A 23,316-nucleotide genomic window follows, 5' to 3' on the forward strand; every position below is an offset into this window, starting at 1 on the left:
TTATTTATTCATTTTTACAGAAGTTGTAGCATATTCATTTTGTAAAGCTACAGAACTTGTTCGACTCAATGTTTTGTAAGTTTGAGCCATCTGTTTGTTAAGGTCTGAAATAAAACAAGATGAGAACTTAAATATTCCCAGCACTTTCTGTGGTGTAGTATGCTTGCTTATCATAGGAAGTAATAAGAAATGACTCTTTACATTAAAGTAGTAGCCGAGTGAATAGGGTGTTGGGGGAATCACTTTTTTTTCTCTTTTTCATCAAACCGCAGTTTTTGCAAGTTCCCGCAATTTTTGCAAGTTCCCGTAATTTAATCGCATAAAATTGCATAAATATCCCGCATATTCCATCGCATTTTTTAAGAAAACGTGCCGCATAATCAACGATTTTTGCCCGCAACAATCACCAAAAAACTCCGCGTTTTTCTGGAGGGACTGTCTAGGTGACTTTACCGAAAGAACCAAGAAGGTGAATCCCTGCAGTCATTAAAGCTTTAAATCGAAATCACACCGATTAACTCCACGAATCGCAATGATTTTATTTTTTTCTAAAACAAAACGCCTTTTTGTGGGTTGTTTTGTCCGCGCGCGGCCACCGTTCCGCCCGGCGGAAGTGCTTCACTCCACGTGGCGACGTCGACACCGACTGGTCGCCGCTCCGTGCTGCTGCTGCTGCCGCCGCTGCTGCTGCTTCTCCTCCTCCTCGTTCGCCCTCGGCTACCCGCCGCCCATCCCGCGGCTCGCCCCCCTTCGTCGTACAGGAGGGCGATCCCTCGCCGCCCTCAAATCGACGTGGCCATGCTGCTGGAGGCGCTGCCCGGGCAGTGCTCGGTCGTGCTGGGCCGCAAGTCTGGTGAGTGTCTTGTTAACAAAGACGAACATCTCCCCCCCCGCGCGTAACCATTAATAGGCTGTCGTGTGGGAAGTTGCTGTTCGCGAGCACATAATAAATGTAGGGATGGCAACACGAGGTTGATACCCCCCCCCCCCTCCCCCCCCATATCAGCACTTACGCCCGGCTGCCTTAGAGTACCCAGTACTCAAGACTAAGCCGGTCCAAGGGAGGCCCACAGGACCGGTTCAGATATTCGCCACTGTTCATTGGTCTTGAAATACAAAGCACGCGTATCTTTGTCTCACTCGTGCTCGTTTTAATCACCGCACCAGGTATTGTAATCAATTTAAGACCGGGTGGGCCGAGACGGAATGTGCCCAGTGACCCGTTCGCATATTCCTGACTGACCTCGGTGTTTTTCCGAACCTCGCTTCACAGCAGTAATTCTAATGAATCAGTGCAGTTGGGATGTTATACCTACTCTTCGCTGGCAATACACGCAATTATAAACAACGGTAATGCATGTAAACGGTTGTTAAAAGCGACAATGATTATCATTGCACACTTTTGTAATGATCATAATCGTCGCCTCGTTTGAGGTTTCTGAGCGGTGGTTGATACTACGTATACGTACTGTATGTTGAACTTATTTCGCACCGTAAGTAGCCAACCGTGCTAATCGGAAGTGTGGCAGTCATGGGGGAGAACCCATCCGCATGGCTGTGTGCACCATACCTGTCAACCCCTTATCACCTTATTACAGACCAACTCAGACCTTATTGCTCACTGGCATTCATCTCAACGTTCATCCTACAAGTCCCATCACAAGGGAGAAACACATACACTCACCACTTGTACACACCACTCGTACATTCACCATTACACTCACCACGAGTACACTCACCACTACACTCACCACCACTACACTCACCACTACATACCTGCCAACCCCTTATCAGTGCCCAACCTTATTACAGACCACCTCAGACCTTATTGGTCACCCCGTGCCCTGATATAAATCTCAACGTTCATCCTACAAAGTCCCATCACAAGGGAGAAACACAAATACACTCACCACTTGTACACACCACTCGTGCATTCACCATTACACTCACCACGAGTACACTCACCACTACGCTCACCACTACATACCTGCCAACCTCTTATCAGTGCCATACCTCACTACAGACCACCTCAGACTTTATTGGTCACCCCGTGCCCTTATAAATCTCAACGTTCATCCTGCAATGTCCCATCACAAAGGGAGAAACACTAACAAATAGACGTAAATATTTTGCTCGGATTTGAACGGCTGTACGCCATGTGGACCTGAAAACGCAATTTCACTGTACAAGAAGAATACGGGTAAACCGTATGGGTTGACAGCACGTACTGGGTGGTAATTATTATTGCATCGCAGTGATCCGTGAGAGATGGCGTTGGCCATGAATGATGAACGCCAGTCAGTAGGTTGGTTGTTAAGTAGATGGACTGCCCTCGGTCAGAGAATTTGGAATTTCTACGGCTGGTTGAGCGAGGCACAGTGAGTTTGTAAGTCGAAGTCGGGTGCAAGTGTGGTTGACACGATGTGCCATGTCCATGCAGTTGTAACCACATCAAGACAAAGATCTCCCGTAAAGCCTTAACAGACTGTTGGGGCAAGTGCTGTTAGCGATAACCTATGAAGGCCGGCACGGCACACAAATGGGTAGGTGGCCAACACCACGCCCGGCCGCCTTTGTCTCCCTAGTGACGATGTTTACACCAGGTAATCATTTGAGGCTGAGTCGACCTACTGGAGGCCCAGGACCGGTTAAAATAATCGTCACTGGTGTTGGCCGCGAGCAGGATTCGAACCCGGGTCGTCAGGTTCGTAGCGCAATGCGCTAACCGTTACACCACCACTCTCAGCCGCTCATAATACGCTCACGAAGTCCACAAAGTTTATTCGTGTAACCAGGTGAGAACCCAGCAGACCCTGATAGTGTAGTCTTTGTCTAATTCGCTAGAGTGACCTGGGGCACCGAAATGACAAAATAGAGGATTTTTTGGGGTTAGATCGTGTCAATATATAAATGTGTCATTAAACCCGCCACCACCCAACACAGCCAAGTAGTAAGGGTTGTCACGTAAACAGAACATGCCAATTCGTCACGAGTATAGCACGCTGGTATGTTGGAGAGCCAAGCCACAACATTTACAATCGGAGTACTCTATGTCGATATCTCAATGACGATATCCATGTCTCTATGTCGGTATCTCTATAACGATGTTAAATGTCTCTATGATGATGTCTCTGTGTCGACGTCTCTGTGATGATGTCTCTACGTTGGTCAATGTTGGTGTCTCTCAGCTCCCGTGCACTACGCGTTTGAGGCCGCTGGCCGCTGGCTCGAAGCACTCGTGTGGCGCCGTTCGCGCAGTGCCACCTCGCTCTCCGCGGCCGACGCGGCCGAGGGCAGCAGCTCGGAGTCGGAGGACGATGGCGACGAGGAGCGCCTCGAGTTGGAAGAATACCCGCTCCTCAAGAGCCTCGACCCTAAGGAGTGGAAGGTTCGAGTCCCGAGCTGGGTCGTTAACTGGCCTTCATAATTAGACAAAGTCAAAGACTAGGCGTGGACGTACAAACCGCACGGTGGTAGGCCTAAGGGCGAGTAATCCGGCAAGTCCCCGCTAAACGCGGCGGTTGCGTTCCTGAAATTGCCTCGTAAAGCAATTTTGCATGAGGCCGGAGATTAATTTTCCCATGAGGAATAACGCTAAAGGTGAGAGTGCCATTGCAGCCCGTCATTTTATTATTGTTTTTATATTTTCAGTTTCATTTATTTGGAATAGCCCTGTGAGCCATTCGGCTCTTGTTTCAGGTGCAACCACAACAAACAATAAAATTACAAGATACATTTAAAATTTACTGTACGCAAATTGAAACATCCCCTACAAAAACAATAAAATCTTCCAGAAAAAGCACCATTTGTTTATGCTGCGTACAAAAATGTGACAGTACATTGTTTTACAGTGATTTATTTTTAAATACTTTGTGTTCATATAGTATTTATATTAATATTCTATGTGTGACAGTAGTGCAGGAGCCCTACGATCACTTACTGGATGCTTACCACTCATTGTTAAAGGACTGACATTTTTTTTACGATAAAGTTTCCGATTGGTGAGATGACGCTATGCAACACAAAGATGCTGGAACAACGTGAGGAAGAGGAAGGCATGCCGTCTGGTGCTGGCTGCATCACCCCCTCATGCGTGCACCGTACCGCCCTTCATAGGTGCTAGCCAACAACACTTGCTCCAACCGGCAATGTGGGCTACATGGGTGATCATTGTGTGTTTGTTTGTGTCGACAGACTCAAGATCACTACCTGGTGCTGGGCCTAGGAAAACTGCGGTACCAAGCCACAGCCAAACAGATCAAGGCTGCGCGTGAGTCACTCTTGAAGTCCTTGGAGCAGCGGGGGCTGGACATGGGCCCTTGTGTGGAGCTGGAAGCGAGTTTCCCTGTGGCGCTGCACTGTGTGTGTGTCTACCAAACCAACTCAGCCGCACAACTGCTTAGCGGTGGAGCGAGGAACAATCGCAAGGTTGTGAGGTCAAATCCTGGTTGGGATTAGGGGTGGGTTTTCATTAACTCATCCCATAATCACTCCTTCCGTGGTTGCTCAAATGAGTACCACTTTGTTGTGGGGAAGATCAACAGTGGTTGCCCTGTGGACTCACCCCATGCTGCCACAGTAATGTGGAAATTCCACCACTGGCTCTGCAGGGCTGTAAACGCGATGTGAGCACTGTTTGCATCACTGATCACTCGAACAGGAATTCTCACCGGCAAGTGCCTCTTTGGGACATAATTAATGCTTTCCAACCGAGTTGGAAAGCGTCGATGTGTGATCTCTGTCCCTCCGGAACCGGGGGGGCTGGGGATCACAATAACTCGTAGCGATGATCCAGTATGAACGAAACTCCAGCGTGCAGTCGTGTTGCCTTTTGGGACTCTCCGTAGAGGAAACCGGCCACGTTGATCAAAGCATTGTTGCCCAAATCCTGGAGACAAAACTAGCGATAAATATGATTTGCGTTGCCAAGGCAATGAGCGTTGCCATGGCGATGTTGCCTAGCTGTGCAGTGATGTTACCGCCCGTTAAATGCTCCCAAGGACAGACGTGTGGGTAGGCGTGGTTGATTCCGTCCGTGTGCGTGATTTCTCTTCCTTGTTTGTACCGACAGACAAAGCCATGGTCCTGAAGCATCACCCAGACAAGCGCGAAGCCACGGGGCAGCGGACGGGCAACGGCGAGGACGACTACTTCACCTGCATCACAAAGGGTGAGAGGACCCCTCGCTCGTCAGGCAACGCCATCACCGCTACCACCAAAACCACCGCCACCACCAAAACTACCGCCACCATCACTACAAAGGCCATCACCACCATCGCTATTGCCGCGACCACGGCAATCGCCGCCATAATACCATTACTGCCACCACCGAAATTGCGCCCACAAGGACCACATGCAGTGGTGTAATTTCTGTATCGTTAGTGTGCCTCTTGTGTACATTAACCGACACGGGAGTAATGGATGTGTCGTTCGAGAGTGTGTTCTGTACAGTCGGAGTGTTTGCTGCGTGTGTTGTATAAGCCGTAGTTGACCGTCTCATCAGGGGTTAGCGGACGCAACAAACGTTGCGAAATTCCATTCCCATGGCAGTCGAGGAAGAGCCATGCCCTGGCTTGCCAGGAGAAGGCGGTTTAGCAAAGTGCAGTCTTACATCTGTCCCTTCTCTATGGTATAGAGGGTTGCCTCCTCGTAAATGTGGGTTTTCTCTTGGTGCTCTGGTTTCCTCCTACATTTATAAACACATTAATTGTCTGAAAACGTCTTAATATATAAATGGACCGCAGAGCTTGGGCAATTCTTCACCGCTTTACTGGCTGCCTTCCAGCTGGGCCTCTGAATTCCTCGCGATCGTGAGATGCAATTTAAACCTTCTCCTCCCTGTTCCTCCCCCACCTCCTCCCCGGTTGACCGTGGCGGTAGCGTACGAGGAGCTAGGAGACCCCGTGAAGCGCCGCGCATTCGACAGCGTCGACCCGACGTTCGACAGCAGCACCCCGACACGCGGAGACGTCAAGTCCGGGGACTTCTACGAGACCTTCACGGAGGTGTTCGATAGGAACGCACGGTAATACGCGCGTACGCATAGACCCAGAAACCCTCCCCCTGCCCCCCTCTTAGCCTCTAACAGACTGTTGGGGCAAGTCCTGTTAGCAGGAATCAGAATATTTTTTTATCCTGGAGAAATCCGATGAGCTATGAAGCTCTTTTTCACAGATGTCCAGAAATATCATCTATTGGGAGTGCTTGGTGTGCTGCGCTACAAACCCAGCGACCCGCGTTCGATTCCCACCCACGGTCAACAGTGATGATTATGATGGTGGTGATTATAATGGTAATGACGATGATGATGCTGCTGATGATGATGCTGTTCCTGCTGATGATACTGCTCTTACTTATGATGATGTACCTGCTGATGCTCTTGTTAGTCAAGCTGCTGATGAGGGTGCTTTTACCGATGACGATGATGAAGATTTAGCTGCTGAAACTGCTGTTGATGATGCTGCTGATCTGCCCCAAGGTGGTCAACCAAGCAGCCTGTGCCTCGTCTGGGTGACGAATCGTCGGCCTTTGAGGAGGTGGACAGATTCTACTCGTTCTGGTACAACTTCGACTCGTGGAGAGAGTTCTCCTACCTCGACGAGGAGGAGAAGGACAAGGCTGAGTGGTGAGAAAGACGGAGAAAGAGTGTGAATATGAGTGCCTGAGTGAGCATAGAAGAGACCGTCTTGTTTCACTGCAGCTCTCTTACCCATTCTAGCAGTTGCTCCTGGCTGTGGTGGTCTCACCTGATGACGAGCACTTGTGTTGCGCCCGAAACGTCGTGATTCATTTTATTTATTTATTTTACTTTTATCATTTTTTACCTACGTGACTTTACCGAAAGAACCAAAGAGTATGTGATTAACTCTCACTCGCTTATCCTCTCCATGTTTCACCCACTCTTATCTTCTTCCTCCCTCTCTTGCTCTCTCTCCCTCTCTCTCCCCCTCTCCCTCTCTCTCCCCCTCTCCCACTCTCTCTCCCACTCTCTCCCACTCTCTCCCTCTCTCCCCCTCTCACTCTCTCTCCCACTCTCTCCCTCTCTCTCCCACTCTCTCCCTCTCTCCCACTCTCTCCCTCTCTCTCCCCCTCTCCCACTCTCTCCCCCTCTCGCTCTCTCTCCCCCCTCACTCTCTCCCCCTCTCGCTCTCTCTCCCCCTCTCTCTCTCCCCCTCTCGCTCTCTCTCCCCCTCTCTCTCCCCCTCTCCCTCTCTCTCCCCCTCTCACTATCTCTCCCCCTCTCCCTCTCTCTCCCAATCTCTCCCCCTTTCCCTCTCTCACCCACTTTCTCCCTCTCTCTCCCCCCTCTCCCTCTCTCTCCCCCTCTCGCTCTCTCTCCCCCTCTCTCTCTCCCCCTCTCGCTCTCTCTCCCCCTCTCTCTCCCCCTCTCACTATCTCTCCCCCTCTCCCTCTCTCTCCCAATCTCTCCCCCTTTCCCTCTCTCTCCCACTCTCTCCCTCTCTAGCCGGGACGAGCGGCGCTGGATTGAGAAGCAGAACCGGGCGGCACGCACTCAGCGCAAGAAGGAGGAGATGGTTCGCCTTCGCTCGCTCGTCGGTGAGGTGCAGCCAGCTAGTCCAGCCGCCACCTCCCATTTATTATCGTCGTCATCATTTACGATGAATTCATTCTGGCTTAGATCATGGTGTAGGTATAATGTTGTTTTTATGTTTCACTATAACCCTCCACCACCCAAAAAGAGCCATTCATGTCAAGTTGCCCCGTCGTGGCAATTTATTGATTTATCCGCAAACGGGAGGAATGTTGAAATGTGAACAAAACGCTTGATAATTGTGTACGACGTTTCACTGGGGATAACACCCAGCATCGACTGTGTCATGAAAGAGCTTTCTGCTCCACGTCCTTAAGTGTGATTATAGGCGTGAATTGATGAATGTGTGTGGTCAGCGTGGGCAGACTTAGTCACGTGACACAGAAATGCGGAGGAGTGGTGTGTTTGTCGTGTGTGTGCTGTGTATATGCAGTGTATACAGGGCCGGATTAAGGTTTTAGAGGCCCCTCGGCTACAGGTACTGTGAGGCCCCCAGTAATTTTTTCAAAAGGAATACAAAGTTAAAGAAAAAACACATTCCTGAGGAGGGAGCTGGTAGGAACGTTGGGTTGCTCGGTCAATGGCCAGGGTCAACGGCGGCGTGGTGTATTCCGCAAATTGCCCGACTGTGAGGGCGGGCACAAGCCGGCGTGAGTAGGTTCAACGTTGAGTTTTATAATGGCACCACGGAGTGACCAGCCCCTCCCCACCCAGCCTCTCCCCCCCCCTCCCCACCCAGCCCCTCCCCACCCTCCCCACCCAGCCCCTCCCTCCCCACCCAGCGCCTCCCTGCACGATGGACACAATAATCCCCTGTGGGCTGGTGTTACCAGGAGGTTCCTACCAGTTTAAAATGTATTTTTACAAGGCTAACAACAACTACAATTCAGCATTCACAAGTGAAATAACTTTTTACTTCATCTCTGGAGGCCCTCCTGCTGGTAGAGGCCCTTGGGTTGCAGCCCCTAAAGCCCCCGTGCCTTAATCCGGCCCTGATGGTATATAGCACGCAGTGTGTATGTATAGAGAGCGGTAGTGGTTAGCACACTGAGATATGAACCCGGAGACCCGAGTTGGGCTCCCGCTCACGGCCAACACAGTAATGAATATGTGAACCAATCCTCGGCCTCTCCTGGGTCGACTCGCCCTTAAATATGTACCTGGTGCGGTGCGTAAACATTAGCACTGGCGAGACAAAGGCGGCCGGGCGTGATGCTGGCCTCTACACCTCCTTGTGCTCTATTGCCAGCCTTAATAGGTGCTTGCTCACAAAACTTGCCCCAACAGCCTGTGTGAGCTACACGGTGGACCTTTGTCTCTGGCAGACCTGGCGTACTCGTGTGACTCGCGGGTGAGGAGGTTCCGCGACGAGGAAAAGTCGCGCAAAGAGGCGGAGAAGAGAGCCAAGGCGGACGCCAAGAAACAGAGGCAGGAGGAGATCGACAGGGTGAGTGCGGGCCAGCGCCAGTGACTTACAGCTGAGTGGGGTGGGACTCCTTGCTTGACTGCGAACGGGCGAGTGTGTAAAGTGAGAATGTGTGCGTGTGTCAGGTGGTGCAGCGGTTTAGCGCGCTGCGCTGCGAATCCGGCTACCTGAGTTCGACTCCCGCTCACGGCCAACACCAATGACAATTATCTGAACCGGTCCTGGGCCTCGCCTAGGTCGACTCAGGCTCAAATGTGTACCCGGTGCGGTGTGTAACATTGCCACTGTGGAGACAAAGGCGGTCGAGCGTGGTGCTAGCCACCACCCACCCCCTCGTGTGCCACGTCGGCCTTCATAACAGCACTTGCCCCAAAAGTCTGTCAAGGCTGTACAGGGGATCTTTGTTTTGTGTCAGGGTGTGAGAGTCTTTATTGATGCCATTCCGTGCGTCTGTCCCGTGGGCGTTGCAACGCCGCTGTCCGATTGGACGCCGCCGTGCGTGTGTCTCTCCTAATGCCCGTCTCTTCGTCCAACCCCCACACCCCTCCAGGCGAGGCAAGCGGAGGCGGAGGCGGCGCGCGCGCTGCGGGAGAAGGAGGAGGCGGAGGCTCGTGTGGCTGCGCAGCACGCTAAGAAGGAGAAGGAGACGTTGAAGCGAGCGCTCAAGAAGGAGCGCCAGAGGCTGCGTGCGTTCTGCAAGGTGCTTAAACCACACGAGGCCAGCTCCGGTCATCCTTCCAGCGGCAGCTTTTGGGCTGGTCCGTCGAAAAAAGACTTTCGCTGCATCACGCGCTTCTGAATGCGCTTCTGAATGCGGCCGTCTGGAACGCTCTTCCTTCCGATATTAGGAAGCTGCTGGAGCTACGTGCGCTTCCAAATCATCTAAATTGGAAACTCATGCCTTTATGATTTTTGTGTTTATGGTTGTCCTTCCGCCGCACCTCCGATTCAACCGGTTGACTACTTCTGTTGCGAAAGAAAATCAACATACAGCACACACACAGCGCCACTCCACCATGGTGCCGTGCCGGGGGGACGGGTGTTCATCCTCACCACTCGGTGGCTTGCCAAGATAGCGGTGCTGCTTGCGTTGTATCTCTGTTGCTTCAGCCCTGCAGGGATGGTAGTGATGATGATTGTGATGATGGCACTCGTGATGTTGATGATGTTTCTATTGATGGTTGTGATGATGGAATTAGCCGACACACGACCGGGATTTGAACTGGTGATATTCTGATCATCGGTCACATCAGCTGACCAGAGTGACGCTGCCCATTTATTTGCAATCGTATGAATACAGTATGCTTGTGTGTGTTTGTGGGATGGAGCGGTGGTGCAGTGGTTGTCGCACTCCGCTATGTACCCAGCGACCCGAGTTCGATTCCCGCTTACAGCCAACATCGGGGACAAAAATATCTTAACCTGTTCTGAGCCTCCCCTAAGTCAACTCAGCCATTCTGTAAAAACCTCTTCATTGGGGATACAAAAGGCAGCCTTGCACGGTGCTGACCGTGCCTGCCTTCATAAGTGCTACACGCTAACACAACTCGCATCAAGAATCTGTTAAGGCTACATGGGGGATCTTTGTCTTGGTGTCACTTTAGACTTGGAGCTACTTTGCGGAGGATGAAGCGGAGAGCGTGCGCATGATGGGGGAGATGGAGAAACTGTGCGAGAACCTGGAGCTCAACAGGTGAGCAAAGCAGATGTGCAGAACACACGCCAAGCACACGCGACGCGCACACCAAGCACTACTCTTGTTCTGCACATGACAATCGCACGGTAAGCACAGACACGGGAAGCACACGTCTCGCCGCACACAAGGACCGGGTTTCAGACATGTCAGAGACGTACCAAGCACATAACGCGACTATCTCCTTTTACAACTTTCAATCTCCCACCATCTCCTTCACATTCCTCCATCCACCTTCCATCTCCTTTCAATCTCCCACCCCGCATCCTCCCATCTCCCATCGTCTCCTGTCTCTTATCATCACCCAACCAACCCAACCAACCCACCCAACCCACCCAACCCACCCAACCCACCCAACCAACTCACCCAACCAACCCACCCAACCCACCCAACCAACCCACCCAACCAACTCACCCAACCCACCCAACCAACCCACCCAACCAACTCACCCAACCTACCCAACCAACTCACCCAACCCACCCAACCCACCCACCCAACCCACCCAACCAACCCACCCAACCCACCCAACCACCCAACCAACCCACCAAACTAACTCACCCAACCAACCCACCCAACCAACCCACCCAACCAACACACCCACCCAACCCACCCAACCCACCCAACCCACCCAACCCACCCAACCAACCCACCCAACCCACCCAACCAACCCACCCAACCAACCCAACCAACCCACCCACCCAACCCACCCAACCCACCCAACCCACCCAACCCACCCAACCAACCCACCCAACCAACTCACCCAACCGACCCAACCAACCTACCCAACCAACTCACCCAACCAACCCACCCAACCAACTCACCCAACCTACCCAACCAACACACCCAACCCACCCAACCCACCCAACCTTCCCACCCAACCCACCCACCCAACCCACCCAACCCACCCAACCCACCCAACCCACCCACCCAACCCACCCAACCCACCCACCCATCCAACCCACCCAACCAACCCACCCAACCAACTCACCCAACCCACCCAACCAACACACCCACCCAACCCACCCAACCAACACACCCACCCAACCAACCCAACCAACCCAACCAACCCAACCAACCCACCCAACCCACCCAACCAACACACCCACCCAACCCACCCAACCAAACCCACCCAACCAACCCACCCAACCCAACCAACCAACTCACCCAACCCACCCACCCACCCAAACAACCCAACCAACCCACCCAACCCACCCAACCAACCCACCCAACCAACCCACCCAACCAACTCACCCAACCCACCCACCCAACCAACCCCCCCAAACCCACCCAAACCCACCCAATCTACCCACCCCAAAAAACCCACCCAACCAACCCACCCAACCAACTCACCCAACCCACCCACCCAACCAACCCACCCAACCTACCCACAACTCCACCAACCCCCCCGACTCTCCGCCCTCAGCCTGCAGGATCTGAACGAGGCCCTGGAGACTTGTGGGGGGCGCGAGGCGGCTCACGAGGCGGTGGGGGGTCGCCTGCGCGAGGTGGAGGAGCTGCTGGAGCGGCGGCGCGTGGAGGAGGCCGAGGCTCAGGCACGCGAGCGGGCGGCCCGCGGCGCCGACGCCGACGCCGCCGCCGCCGCTGCCTCCCTCGGGGGGGACGACGCCTCGTCTGCCACGTCGGCGGCAGGTGGGGGCGGCGGTGGCAAAGCATGGCCCCCAGAGGACCTGCAGCTCCTCATCAAGTCCGTCAACCTCTTCCCAGCGGGGACCTCCTCACGGTGAGGAGCGGGGGAGCTGGGGGTGTGGGGGCTCCGCCAGGGCAACTCGGCCGATATGGTGCCGGCTGTGTTTGGTGGGGGAATATTTGTCGTGTTCTGTGTTAGTGAAAGTGGCTGGGTGTGAGGGCGGGTGTGAGTGAGTTCGTGGGTATGAGTAAGAGTGAGTGAGTGTGTGCGAGTGAGTCGGTGGGTGTGAGTGAGAATGAGTGGGTATTAGTAGTTTAGTATTTTATTTTGAATTACCCTGTGAGCCAAAAAGCTCTTAAATCGTGTTTCATCAACAAAAAGCAACACCGCCGTTTCTCCGACAAATGCAACAAGTCACGGTCAAAATAAGTCGAGAATAAACAACAACAGATAAGCTAAATAAAAAATAGCAAATCATAATTGCACTATAAAAATTTCCTTTTTTTGTAAGAAATAATTAACTAAATGTAGGTTATCAAATAGCATGCTGTATCTATAAAAAAAATATTAAAATCTGCAATATGAATTGTAATGCAGATACGGCCTAAAAGACGACGGCATTGCATTTAGGATAAAAAAAACACAGCATCCATGTAAAATACGTAGTGTAAGCAACACGCATAAAGTGGTCGCTTACAAGCAATTAATCTCATCTAACTCTTTATACATTGGCAGCTGGAATTCACTTAAAATGAGTGATTTGAAGCAAGTGATGGACGGCGATGACTGCAGGACCAAGTTTCGTGGCAATATTGTTCCACAGACTCGGGGCAGCCACCGAAAACGCTCGTTCACCAAAACTTGTTTTGTATCTAGGAAACGTTCAACAGAAGGAGTGATGAACTTCTCTGGTTAGGTCTGCCCTACCGTCGTGTGTCAACTGATCCAACAGATATTCTGCCGAATTACGACTCAGGATATTGTAAATAAACAAAGCCTAATGAATCGTTCTGCGGTCGTGGAGTTGTACAAGTCACAATGATGGGTTTTATAAGGGGCATCCAGAGCAAATCTTAGAACAGAATGATATGTGGGAATGAGCTTATTCAATGTTGTATTGGAGGTGGATTGGTCCACAATGTCACAGTAATCACATAATGGTAATAAGGTAACCCTTACCAATTCTAACTGAAACTTATCTGGTAAGCAATGTTTATGTCTGTAGAGAAATCTAGTTTAAAATCTTGAATTCTTCCCAATGCATTCACCAAGCTTCCAGGGATACTTTTATATTGACTCTATGTATCATAGTGCTTTTAATAATATTTTTTATGAAAATGGCTATCTCATTACCTTTGGTGCCTCTGTCTAGATGAATGAGATTGTAATTATGAGTTTCAATTTGAGAATGTTTTATGCCCGTTGAAAAGAGCATTTCCATCAGACAGGTGACATCAGGATGTGGACTTGACTTCCTGTTTTAGCAAATCTAGTTGACATAAAATCCCTCTTATATTTACATGCATGAATCCAACACCTCTTCTGTTCGTAAATTAATAAGTGCATAATGTTGTAGGTTTATCCGGACTTGGATGAGTGGGTGGGTGTGAGAGTGAGTGAGTGGGTGGATGTTAGTGAGTGAGAGTGAGTGGGTGGGTGTGAGTGAGTGAGTGAGAGCGAGTGGGTGGGTGTGAATGTGAATGAGCGGGCTTGAGTGAGAGTAAGTGTGAGCAAGTCGTCAGTAGGTGATTGTGAGTGAGCTGCTCATTGTCAACGCGCACCATGTGTGTCCCCGTGACGCCGCAATGACGTCAACATCGTCGCACCCAGTGAGAGGAACCGCCCGTACGTGCGGAGTCTGTCGCGCGCTTCTCCCACGTGCCCGCGGAGGGGTTCATTATTCAGCCAGGATAACAGAGTAGAACCCACGCCAGGCACGCAGGATTCCTGTCTGCCGCGATTGAGAATGGGTGGCTCTGCCCAGGAGAGGGAGCACCGAGAATGTCATGGCTGTGACACCATGGCACGAGGCCTTTTAGCGCAGTTTGTTTGTTTCTCCTATTATTTGGGCAATAACACTTCTCAATGTGGCCGTTTCCTGCAGGGTGAGTCCTTAATGGCAACACAACTTTACACTAGAGTTTCATTCATGCTGGATCATCACTACCACCCCCGCACCCTCAACCCGTACACACGGATGGACAGAGATTGTGCGTAATGGCACCATGGTGGGGAGATGTTAACTACCTCGCCTGGAATGCAGGAGGCTGTGGGTTCGATCCCACCCCTGATGCCTGCGGTATAATAGGGAGTTTGCACGTTCTCCCCGTGGTCGCGTGAATTTTTCTCCGGGTCCTCCGGTTTTTTCCTCCACATTTAGAATCAACATGCGTTTAGAATATTTGGCTACTGCTATAAATTTCCATGTGATAAGCTACATTGTTGAGCCATCCTTTGTGGCCAGGTCACTTACCAAAAAGAGCGATATAGCTCGGTGGGCCTCACCTGGTAAAATAACCCCCCCCCCTCTCTATTTAAGGCCTCGACACAGGCATTGGGTCTCTGTGTATCTGTGTTGTGTGTCTCTCTGTCTTGTGTTGTCTCTCTGCTTTTGTGTCTCTCTGTGTGTCTCCGTGTCTGTGTTTTGTCTTTCTCTCAAAATTAGTTCTACCTGATGACGGTTGCTTGTGTTGCAATCAAAACGTCGTACTCTATATTTAATTAGTTTTCTTTCTACGTGACTTTACCGAAAGAATCAAAGAGTAATTCCTACAGTCACGAAAGCTTCAAATCAAGTTTTAAAATAAAAATAGTTTAGTTTTTAAACGCTCGGTAAAGAGTCAACGCCACCCGGTAAAGAGTCGGCGGTGCTTGCCTCCTGCATACAGCCCCCCCCCCCTCACCCCCTCGTGGTACAGACAGAGCTCACGCACTCTGCGCCTTCTTACCTTCGCAGCTGGGAAGTCATCGCCAGCTTCATCAACTCGCACTCACTCACCCCTGGGGTTCGCCGAACGGCGCGGGACGTGGTGGCCATGACCAAACACCTCCAGAAACTCGGTGAGTGGGGGGGTTGAAGCACGTACACACAGACACTGGGTATTATTATTGTGTATGTATGTTGACCTTATTTCTCACCGTACGTAGCCAACCGTGCTCATCGGCGGCGCGGGGGGAAGGACAACAAATTAAACACAAAAAGCAGTTCTGAAGAAGTTAGTTTTTAATCGAGATGGTTTAAAAGTGCATAACTCCAGTGGTTTCCTAATATCGAAAGGAAGAGCGTTCCAGAAGCGCATCTGAAAGCGCACGATGCAGTGACCGTCTTTGTATGATGGCCGGCCAAAAGCCACTGCGAGGATGACCGGAGTTTGCGTGATGGTGTATGCTCCTTGACGAGATCATCATGTTATTGTGGTTCAATTGTGGCAAGCACTCTGTGTGCGACCTCATAATGTATTCGTTCGGCAATCGGAAGCCAATGCAACTCGCCGAGTACTGGACAGAAGTGGTCGCATCTTGCAGTGTTTGCCCAGGAAAACCTGACGTTGAATCTTCAAGATTTTTTCAGGAGAGTTCTGCCAGGTTTTCCTAGCAGGGGGAGATGTTGTTGCTGCTGCTGACTTGTTTAGCATTCGGATGATTGGTCAATGCCAGTTACATTGTTCGTGTGTTTTCGCTGTGGGAAGAACCCGGAGAACTCGGAGGAAACCCATGTAGAACAAGGCAAAGATCATACAACCTCAATTCTCTTACTTGCACTCAATGACAAAGACAATGATCCACCGTATAGCCCTAACAGACTGTTGGGGCAAGTGCTATTAGCGAGCACCTATGAAGGTCGGCACGGCACATGAATCGGTGGGTGGCCAGCACCACGCCCGGCCACCTTTCTCTCCCTAGTGTTGATGTTTACACACCACACAAGGTACTCATTTGAGGCTGAATCGACCTAGAGGAGCCCCAGGACCGGTTCAGATAATCATCACCCGTGTTGGCCGTGAGCGGGCATCGAACTCGAGTCGCCTTGTTCGTAGCGCAGGGCACTAAACCGCTACACTACCGTTCCCCACAATCACACACATGCTCATTCTCACTCTCTGCAGAATAGGGGGCGGTCATAAAAATTCCACGCAGGCGCCAAAGTCGGGAATCGAACCGAGACCCTTCTTGCCGTGAGTCACAAGTGTGACCCACTCCGCATCCACCCTGCCGCAATGCTGCAATCCACGGGATAATCCAAAGGTTGCCGCTTTCAATTCCTTCGCCCTGTGCGGTAGTTAAAACAATGTGGGGTGAGGTTCGTAAATTCTCCCCACCTCCACCTCTGGCGACCCAGCAGTATCCAGTAGGGGAGGGTCACAATGTTGAAACAACACACAATACAAAACACGATAGGAGTGCAAAGTATAATAAAGGTAAACAAATCACTAAAGAATACACAAAAAACTAAACTTTCTTATTTTATCAGGTAAAACCCCACCGAGCTATTGGCTTCTTTTTCAGAAGCGAGCTGGCCACAAATGATAGCTCAACGAAGTGGCTTAACATTTAGACATTTGTAGCAGCCAAATAATCATAAGTAATCGAAACGCATGTTTGTGTTTACCACAGTTAGTCGATCGGCAGGTCACGCGTGGTGGGGTAAATTGTCGGTTGCTACCACTGTCTTCCAGCCCGCTGTTCCAGTGTGGACGAGTAGGCCAAACCCCCTCTAGATGTCCCTTCCGTAGACGCTCTTCTGCCAGCAGTGGTGTGAGTGTGCAATTGCGGGGCTGCTCCTCTACCTGCGACCTCTGCGTTGCGTGCAGACCCGGCGCAGAAGGAGGAGCTGAGTCGGCGGGCGAGCGAGCGACTGCACTCGGGGGCAGGGACGCTGGCTCCCGGACTCGACCGCGCGACGCCGTCAGAGCGTGATGGTAGCACACACACTCGCTCACTCGCTCACTCGCTCACATGCATACATGCGCAGGCACATACACACTGGCATGCACGCACTCGCACACGCATTCGTTCACACGTACACACGCATACACGTGCAGTCACGTACACACGTGCTCACGCTGGTGCGCATGCACTCGCTCACACACGTACACGCGTACACGTGCAGACACATACACACGTGCTCACACGCTCACACGCACGCGTTCCCGCACTCACATGCGTACACGTGCAGACAGGTACACGCGTGCTCACATGCTGATATGTGCACTCACACATGGCACGTGTTCACGCAGTCACACGCACGTGTTCACCCACTCACCCACGTATACGTGTTGACGCGCTCACGCAACAACAACCACCGTTTGCCACAAAGTGGCGGTGACGTCACCACGGCGCTTGTGCCAGTCTAGAAGCACTCTGAGGCCGTCACATGAAGTGTGTGGAAGGCTTGCTGCTGACAGGTCACGGGACAGACCCAGGTATTATGACACAAAGACAAAGATCCCCAGTATAGCTAAAACAGCTGTTGGGGCAACTGCTGTTAGTGTGCACCTATGGTGGGTGGCCAGCACCATGCCCGACCGCCTTTGTCTCCCTAGTGGCGATGTTTACACACCATACTAGGTATTCATTTGAGGTTGAGTTGACCTAGGGAAGGCGTAGGACCGGTTCAGATATTCGTCATGGTGTTGGCCATCAGCTAGAATCGAACCCTGGTCGCCAGGTTCGTAGTGCAGCACGCTAACCGCAACACGGCCGCTCCCCACACACACACAAAAACAACCGCCATTCACCACTAAGTGGTGGTGACGTCACCACGACGCTTGTGCCAGGCCATGTGCACCTTGAGGCCATGTGAAGTGTCGAACGCCCGCTGCCAGGAAGTCACGGGGCAGACCCAGGTGCCACTGGTCGACTGAGATGACCGAGATGACTGGCTGATGCACCACCTGTGCCCCCTACTGCGCCAACGTACATACTAACACACGTGCGCGTGTGTGCGTGCTCAGGCCCAGGAGTGAGCGAGTCCGTTGCCCCGGCTGCCTCCGAGAGCCCTTGGACGGCGGCGGAGCAAAAACTTTTGGAGCAGGCGCTGAAGACGCACACGGGAGGCGGTCCCGAGCGCTGGGACGCCATCGCACGCGCCGTGCCAGGCCGCACTCGCAAGGAGTGCATGCGGCGATATAAGGTAAGTCAACGGGCGGCGGTGGAAACTCCGATTAGGGTCTGCGATGGGGGGGGGGGGGATGCTTTGCAATTGAAAGTTGTCTTTCAATCGGAAGGTCGTGAGGTCAATTCCTAGTTGTGAGGCGGGGGTCGGGGGTTGACTCAGCCCATCCTTTCATTGTGGGGAAGATGAACAGCGGTTGTCCTTTGGATTGACTCACCCCCACCATAGTGGAAATGAGGAATTTCCATAACTGGCTATGCAAGACTGTAGATGGGAGGTGAGCACCGCTTGCATCACTGCTCACTCGAGCAGGAAATCACTCTGGATGGTGCCTCAGCCGGACGGCATTAACGCCTGCGAGGTGGAAATGGCGTGAATGGGTGATGGGCGATTTGCGTATTTTATTATGTTTTATTTTTATTATTTTATTATTTCCCTTCTACTTGACGTTACCGAAAGAATCAAGAAGATGAATCCCTGCAATCACAAAAGCTTTAAATAAAAAATTAAACTCTAACCGTGAAGTTGCGCTGCCGTTAAGGAACTCGCCCTCGAGGAAACTGGACACATTGCCCACACCTTGGCAAAAAAAAAAAAAATCCAGAGACAAATGGATAGACCTTTTCGGCCAAAGCGATCACGTCCAAAGCCACGCGACATCTAAAGCAGCTGAACCGATTTCGGTGCTGGCTTCATTGGCTGCTGCTAAATGATAAAAACCTGGTTCTCAAGTGCAGCGAGGTAAGGGTTTCAGCCATGTCACTAATGACGGCACTAAAAAATCATGATCACTTAAAAACATGTTCTGCACTTAATTTGGCTAAAATCCGGCTCTGAAAATGTTCAATATGGTTTTTGACTCTCACGCACAGTACGCTCAAGTGGCAGAGCGGGTGGGATAGTGATGCCCTCTCTACTGTGTGGAGCAGAGGTCATTGAAATAAGAAGTGTTCTGAGAGGTTGCTCCGTGATATCCGCTTCCGTGGGAAATTCTCTAACACACGGGAGGGTGTTTGTATTGCTTTTGAGATAGGCCTTGAGATGACGCGACACCGCCAATCGTAACACAATCATGGATTTTTCGATTTAAAGCTTTCGTGACTGCAGGGATTCATATTCTTGGTTCTTTCGGTAAAGTCACGTAGCAGGGAAATAATAAAATAATAAAATCAAATAAGCTGCTGTGCCTCGCTAAAACACCGAGAACTGGGGTCACTCAGTTTCAACTGTCAGCGTGATTGGTAGTGAATCACAAGCGCAGTGCGCCGATTGTGCCAATTGTAATCTCAGCTGATACCGCCGCTGTTTGGCCGATTGACCCGAGTTGTCCGTTGTGCATAGCGCGGTTGTGCGTTAACCGCTGCACCACCACTCCACGCTCGCCGACCGGAGGCTCTGTCAAATCTCAGTCTTGTCGCGTGCTTGGCACGTGTTTTTGACGCGCGTTTTGTCATGTCGGCTGCAGGAGCTGGTGGAGATGGTGAAGGCGAAGAAAGCTGCACAGGAGGCGGTTAAGATGAATAAACAGAAGTAGCAAGAGCGACGGGAGAGCAGCGCATGAATGGGGAGGAGTGAGTGGGGGGGGGAGTGGGTGGAGATGAACAGTTTCACGCCTCAAAGGAGGTGTGAGTGGGGCAGGGTTGCAAATGGGTGATTGAGAATAATGTGTGAACGGGCGAGTGCGTGAGTGACTATAGGCGAGTGAGGCGGTGTGAATGAGTAGCTTAGAAGGGACCGGATGAGTGAATCGGAGGTGCTGATGTGAGCGGTGTAGATGTGTGCGAGTCAATAGTTGAGTGAGAAGGTGACCCCAAATAGGGGAGATGGTAGTAGTGAGTGTTCAGCGTGGGTGTTGATGCGTGAGAGCGTGCGAGATTGCACGCGAGCGCGTGCGAGATTGTGCGAGATTGTGCGTGAGCGCGTGCGAGATTGTGCGAGATTGCGCGAGATTGTGCGAGATTGTGCGAGATTGCGCGCGAGCGCGTGCGAGATTGTGCATGAGCGCGTGCGAGATTGTGCGAGATTGTGCGTGAGCGCGTGCGAGATTGTGCGAGATTGTGCGAGATTGTGCGCGAGCTGGTGTTGGCGCTTTGCGTCGTGCGTCGCGTCGCCAAGATGACAGAAGCAGCCTCTCTCTCTGGCGCCGGAAACGCGTCGTGGCATTTCACGAGCATCCCCTGTGACATTTTGCGTACAAAACTGCTGACCCGTGTATGTGTGTGCGCGCGCGCGTATTTTATTGGCGTGTACAACACGAATTAAACTTGCGTTGCTGAGAGGAGAAACACTGCCAGTGATGTCATCAGTTGGCCTTGGTGCGAGCGACACTGGAGAGACCGGGCGAGATCTCTTCCACTTGTTGGATGATGAATGCTGAAGCAGGTTCCTCGATGCTGTAGTCATTGGAGATTATTTTAAACATAATGCAACCCGGATCCATGTCAAACCGGACCCTTGGCAGTTCGCCAGCATTGGTTCAAACAAGCCTGACTGTTGATGAGACATCAGTTGATGAGACATCAACAGTCAGTTGCATTTGGGAGAATTTAATATTTCTCTGATGTTATTTTAGTCTCGTGCTGATCATTCATCCTGTTTGCCCAACATAACATTTGCCACACGTGCAGTTGATCCTGTACACATCTTCTGTTGATAGCTTCGGTAATACATCTTTTGTACCAGATCTTAGATTCCGTATTTTATGTACCGTGCAAAATGGGACTCGGATGTTTTGTTTTTCCAAACATCTGATTAACTGCACGTGTGGTAAATGTTATGTTGGGCAAACAGGATGAATGATCAGCACGAGACTAAAAGAACATCAGAGAAATATTAAATTCTCCCCAAATGCAACTGTCAGCAGTAGCAGAACACGCGTGCCAACAAGGACACTCAATTGATTTTAATAATGTTGAAGTTGTGTGCAAAACTAGCTACTACTGGCCAAGACTAATTAGATAATCTATCGAAGTTGAACGAAATCAAAATAACTTTAACCGTTCGGATAGCTACCGTCTTAGTGATGCGTGGAAGCGAATCATCAAATAATATATTATTTAAATGCATGCCTACAAAGGGCAGCGTACTTTAATAATAGGGGTTACCGTTGGTAGGGCTATTTTAATAAACAATAGACAGGAAGGACAAGTTCAAAGGGCTCACATAATGCACATGCAAAATGTACGTTGCCTCGGTAATCCCACCCACATTGTGCAAGAGCGCAGAATGGTGGTCACCACATCTAAGCCTCGATATAAGGACCTAAACAATAAGACTTCTCACAAATATCTGTCGCCTGATGAAGCTAGTTGTCATTACTGGCGATACGTTGTACTCAGTTTGTAAATGTTGTGGCTTGGCTCTCCAACACACCAGTGTGCTGTACTAGTGACGAATTGGCCACGTTCTGTTTACGTGACAACCCTTACTAGTTGACTGTGTCGGGTGGTGGCGGGTTTTAACGACACATTTTTACGCGATCTAACCCAAAAACCTCTTATGGATGATATTGGTCGCGCAAGCCTACGTGTGTGTTTCTTTTGTGTGTGGTGGGACATATGAAGCAGGCAGTGCATTCTCTGCTCATGTTTTCAAATCTTCACACGTGGCTGTGCTCATGACATTTTGCCTGATGACTTCACAATGATATGCCCTTCTTCACGAAGCCAGTGGTACAGACAACGCCGCATCGGCACATTAACTTGACGTTCACTTTTAATTCCGATGACGTACGCTTACGTACCGAGGCTCTCACAAGGCCATGCGCGGGAGGGCATGTGGCACAGTTTTGCGCCGGCTATAGAGTTTGGTCGTGTCGCTACGGTTTTCTGCGGTGAGAAACAATGTTTTTTTTTTAAAACAACGGTGCTACGCCTCTCTAAATAAAGTTAACACTAACAACCGCGCGCGCGTTCCGAAATTCAGCGGCGCAACTTGCAGACGTCTCGGAACGTGAAAGGGTTAAGGGACCGTGGGTAGGGGGGGTAGGGGGAGGGCCTGGGCAGGATGCGCCACGGCCGGCAGGGATGACGTACGGCGGTCGAGGCAAACGGCGGAACGGCAGCCCAAGGAGGGGACGCGCCCCAAAGCACGACCGCCGTCGAGGCAGAGCGACACAATGTTGAGTGCTGGGGACGTCCCGTGGTGTCGCGGGACCTTGAGGGGCGATGAAGTGGGGGGGTCCTTTATGCAGCAGTGGAGAGCGTGGCTCCTTAGGAATGGATCTACACTGGATATTTAAAAAAAGTGAGTGAAGGATGCCGTATTTGTATTCATATCGACAGGCATACACAAAACGGATGAATGGCATTTTGCACCCATTGTCAATTTAACTGATTTCAGAGCATTCCTGTGAAAAAAAACTGTACACAGTTGTTGGTAATTACAGTATGGCCTCAAAAGTAAAATAGGCGACATTTCATGAAATTAACCTTCACAGCACGTAATCGACGATAATTGGTGCGTTAAAACGCCCCTACGCCTGTGTCAGGTGGTGGAGGGTTTCACGACGCATTCGGTCAGATCATTACGTGGCCTCAACCAGAAATCAATTATGAAACCTGATATCAGTTTCGGAAACCTGCTACGCATTAAAACCAATGCGTTTGTACACTATTGTATATGTGTGTATGGCTATGTATGTAAGCATGATACATGTGTAATGCGGGCGTAAATGGGCGGGGCGGATATGACGATCCGAGAGGGAGGAGTCAGGGTGACGTGGGGGAGAAGTTATAGCGGGGAGACAGGAAGCTATCTGGGTCAGTCGGGGGAGTGAAGGGTGGTGAACACGTTGGGTGGTCGCCGTGCCTCAGCCTGGTGGCTGAGGGGCTCATGACGGCGCCAGCCAGCGGGGTGGAAGAGAGAGTGGAGGATTGAGGTA

At 51.2% G+C, this 23,316-nt stretch overlaps 1 protein-coding gene across 1 annotated transcript; it reads left to right on the plus strand.

Annotated features, from left to right (window-relative positions):
• Positions 1 to 609: 609 nt before the first annotated feature.
• DNAJC2 (DnaJ heat shock protein family (Hsp40) member C2) lies at positions 610 to 20,710 on the plus strand. Its single transcript, XM_061573916.1, has 15 exons — positions 610 to 853; positions 3,189 to 3,388; positions 4,195 to 4,270; positions 5,072 to 5,170; positions 5,881 to 6,025; positions 6,479 to 6,625; positions 7,466 to 7,557; positions 8,878 to 8,999; positions 9,529 to 9,678; positions 10,583 to 10,671; positions 12,095 to 12,412; positions 15,276 to 15,379; positions 17,131 to 17,238; positions 18,274 to 18,452; positions 19,900 to 20,710. Exons 1-15 carry the CDS (start codon positions 799 to 801, stop codon positions 19,966 to 19,968), a joined length of 1,953 nt encoding a protein of 650 aa, XP_061429900.1. The 5' UTR covers positions 610 to 798; the 3' UTR covers positions 19,969 to 20,710.
• The last annotated feature ends 2,606 nt before the right edge of the window (positions 20,711 to 23,316 follow it).

The sequence above is a fragment of the Lethenteron reissneri genome, chromosome 54 (assembly GCF_015708825.2).
Source record: "Lethenteron reissneri isolate LAM-NWPU_2019-01 chromosome 54, ASM1570882v1, whole genome shotgun sequence".
Lineage (NCBI taxonomy): Eukaryota > Metazoa > Chordata > Hyperoartia > Petromyzontiformes > Petromyzontidae > Lethenteron > Lethenteron reissneri.

Excerpts from the sequence above, each read along its gene's own strand:
- DNAJC2 (XM_061573916.1), top strand. The coding sequence starts at position 799 with ATGCTGCTGGAGGCGCTGCCCGGGCAGTGCTCGGTCGTGCTGGGCCGC. Across the intron at positions 6,026-6,478 it reads GTGTTCGATAGGAACGCACG|GTGGTCAACCAAGCAGCCTG; the intron begins GTAATACGCGCG and ends ATCTGCCCCAAG. Across the intron at positions 10,672-12,094 it reads GAGAACCTGGAGCTCAACAG|CCTGCAGGATCTGAACGAGG; the intron begins GTGAGCAAAGCA and ends CTCCGCCCTCAG.